Below are 3,394 nucleotides of genomic sequence, written 5' to 3' on the forward strand. Positions count from 1 at the left end.
CGACAAAGATCTAGGACAGTAAGGGTAAGTCTGTGCAGTTGCAGTTGGCTTTTCCGGATGTTTTAAGTAGACAAAATACAAAACGTTTAGTAAAGGTATTTTTTTAAAGTAATTTTTATAAAGGATTTGATTAGCTAGACCTGATGAAAATGATATCTCAGTAAAACTACAAATACTCATACTAACCACACAAAAACAACTGGATTAAAAAGGAACTTATAAAGATATGAGTACTTCTTTCTAAACTGTAAAAGTGCCTGTGCAGTTTTGAAATTTACCTCTGTAAACTGTTTGCACACCGCTCACTGAAACAAAACTTTTTAAATTTCATCATAATCTAAGGTGATAAATGAGAGGGGAGATTTAGGTAAAACATTCAACTATGAACTTGGTTGATTAATATGATCACTCAAGGGTTCTAAAAGACCCTCCATTTCTGATCACTGTTTATTTTGGGATAATGACTGGGCATTGCTCCTCATAAATGCTGTATATGATGACAGTGTGGATCATCCAGTGAATTGTTTGGTCTGCTAGAGAAATCTCTCCACCTTCTCAATGGACACTCCATTGTAAGTACACTCTGAAAATTGATGATAGTCTGCAAGAGGAAGTTAAACATAAATGCATATAAATGTGTATATAACAATTATTATTATTGTTTTTTTTTTTCAAGATGTTACCCCAGTTTTAAACCTGACATGGAAAGCATAATGTCTGTGATGCATGATCTTAAGGAAAAGAACTTGTCAGACAACACCCTTTTCTCCAACTTGGACTTTGCTGAGAGATTCCTTCGAGACCACCCTCTAAAAAAGAATTCAAAATTGTTGGTTAAAGGAAACTACTCTTGTGTACAAATTGGTCAGAGTAAAGAGACGATTTTTATTGTAACATCAGAAAACAACCAAGCCTGTGTTGATGTCTATATCCACAACCTATTTTGGAAAAAAGTCACAAAGCATTGCATTAATGCCCGTCACTTTTTTAACCACTCTTGCCAAGATGAGTTTAACTCCTGTTTTACACAGGCCCAAGAAGCTGTTAATGAGGGTCTGTCAAGACTACACATTAAATGCAACAGGTTCTCCATCACCTACACCTCAGAATCTGGCAGTCCAGGCACAACTGTGGAAACGAAGTGTCATTTAAAGCTTGAGAGCCTCACTGCTGAGGGTTTTCTGAACAAAAAAGTCTGGCTGCAGAAAGAGAAGCCCACATGTCCCGGTTTGATAGCATGCCTAGACTATCTCATAAAGCAATACCTTACCACAAACAATTCTCTAACGCACTGCTATAGATTTGTCATACATGCAGACAAAGAAATAATCAAAATTACTTCAGGTGAATATTTTACCAGTGAGTATGTATTGCTACATGATAATAATGAGGGGGTCTCAATGTTTCCTCCAATACTGCAATAGAAGCTATGACAGCACTCCATAATACTGCAACACATTTTGTTTAAAAGACTTGATTTAAGTAATTCATTATATCCACATAATCACATTATGTATATTTATGACTAAACTGTAAGATAGTTGAAAATATTAGCCCTCAAGTAATATATCAATGATGGCATTACCTCTCGAGTCAGTACAGTATATGCAATGCCTATTGTTTTGTGCTTCTTTTTTTATTTGTGACAAGCTAGTTTTTAATAGATTTACATTTGCATGTTTTCCTACTTCATCTGTTTACTGACAGAAAAATGTAGTAGATTCTATTATTTTGTACTCAATTTGTACTTAACAATCATTAATATCATAATAATAGACAATGTGTAAATAAATAGCTTGAATCTTTGAAGTTCTTTATCCTGCATGTAGTTTGCCTTCAATTGTATCAAGTGTTTTACTGTATACAGCAATGTACAACAACAAAAAATACAGAATAATCGTTTTAGGAGTTTAAAATAAACAGTATAAAATAATTCAGTAGTGTATTCTTGAATGATTAATTGTGTGGATGAATAAATGTTCCCATCTTTCAGCACTAAAACACATCTCAATTCTCAGTAAAAAATACCAGATGAGTTTTGAATTATTTACCTGACTTCCGTCAGCTGCTCTTTCAACTCTAGTATTGCTGTTAAAAGAAAGATTGAAACATCCAGTAAGACACAAAACATTATATTCAGTTACTTATTACACTCACCTAAAAGATTATTAGGAACACCATATAATACTGTGTTTGACCCCCTTTCACCTTCAGAACTGCCTTAATTCTAGGTGGCATTGATTCAACAAGGTGCTGAAAGCATTCTTTAGAAATGTTGGCCCATATTGATAGGATAGCATCTTGCAGTTGATGGAGATTTGTGGGATGTACATCCAGGGCACGAAGCTCCCGTTCCACCACATCCCAAAGATGCGCTATTGGGTTGAGATCTGGTGACTGTGGGGGCCATTTTAGTACAGTGAACTCATTGTCATGTTCAAGAAACCAATTTGAAATGATTCGAGCTTTGTGACATGGTGCATTATCCTGCTGGAAGTAGCCATCGGAGGATGGGTACATGGTGGCCATAAAGGGATGAACATGGTCAGAAACAATGCTCAGGTAGCCATGGCATTTAAACGATGCCCAATTGGCACTAAGGGGCCTAAAGTATGCCAAGAAAACATCCCCCACACCACCACCACCAGCCTGCACAGTGGTAACAAGGCATGATGGATCCATGTTCTCATTCTGTTTACGCCAAATTCTGACTCTACCATCTGAATGTCTCAACAGAAATCGAGACTCATCAGACCAGGCAACATTTTTCCAGTCTTCAACTGTCCAATTTTGGTGAGCTCTTGCAAATTGTAGCCTCTTTTTCCTATTTGTAGTGGAGATGAGTGGTACCCGGTGGGGTCTTCTGCTGTTGTAGCCCATCCGCCTCAAGGTTGTGCGTGTTGTGGCTTCACAAATGCTTTGCTGCATACCTCGGTTGTAACGAGTGGTTATTTCAGTCAAAGTTGCTCTTCTATCAGCTTGAATCAGTCGGCCCATTCTCCTCTGACCTCTAGCATCAACAAGGCATTTTCGCCCACAGGACTGCCGCATACTGGATGTTTTTCCCTTTTCACACCATTCTTTGTAAACCCTAGAAATGGTTGTGTGTGAAAATCCCAGTAACTGAGCAGATTGTGAAATACTCAGACCGGCCCGTCTGGCACCAACAACCATGCCACGCTCAAAATTGCTTAAATCACCTTTCTTTCCCATTCTGACATTCAGTTTGGAGTTCAGGAGATTGTCTTGACCAGGACCACACCCCTAAATGCATTGAAGCAACTGCCATGTGATTGGTTGATTAGATAATTGCATTAATGAGAAATTGAACAGGTGTTCCTAATAATCCTTTAGGTGAGTGTACGTGCATATGATAAATCACACACCAGTCTGT

General features: G+C 37.7%; 1 protein-coding gene across 1 annotated transcript; it reads left to right on the forward strand.

Annotated features, from left to right (window-relative positions):
- Positions 1 to 491: 491 nt before the first annotated feature.
- LOC130069323 (uncharacterized) lies at positions 492 to 1,746 on the forward strand. The gene is made up of 2 exons (XM_056233138.1): positions 492 to 572; positions 677 to 1,746. The coding sequence occupies exons 1-2, from the start codon at positions 559 to 561 to the stop codon at positions 1,422 to 1,424; spliced, it is 762 nt and encodes a 253-aa protein (XP_056089113.1). The 5' UTR covers positions 492 to 558; the 3' UTR covers positions 1,425 to 1,746.
- Positions 1,747 to 3,394: the final 1,648 nt, after the last annotated feature.

Source organism: Rhinichthys klamathensis, unplaced genomic scaffold, assembly GCF_029890125.1.
Source record: "Rhinichthys klamathensis goyatoka isolate OS25496 unplaced genomic scaffold, OSU_Roscu_1.1 h1tg000360l_1, whole genome shotgun sequence".
Taxonomy (NCBI): domain Eukaryota; kingdom Metazoa; phylum Chordata; class Actinopteri; order Cypriniformes; family Leuciscidae; genus Rhinichthys; species Rhinichthys klamathensis.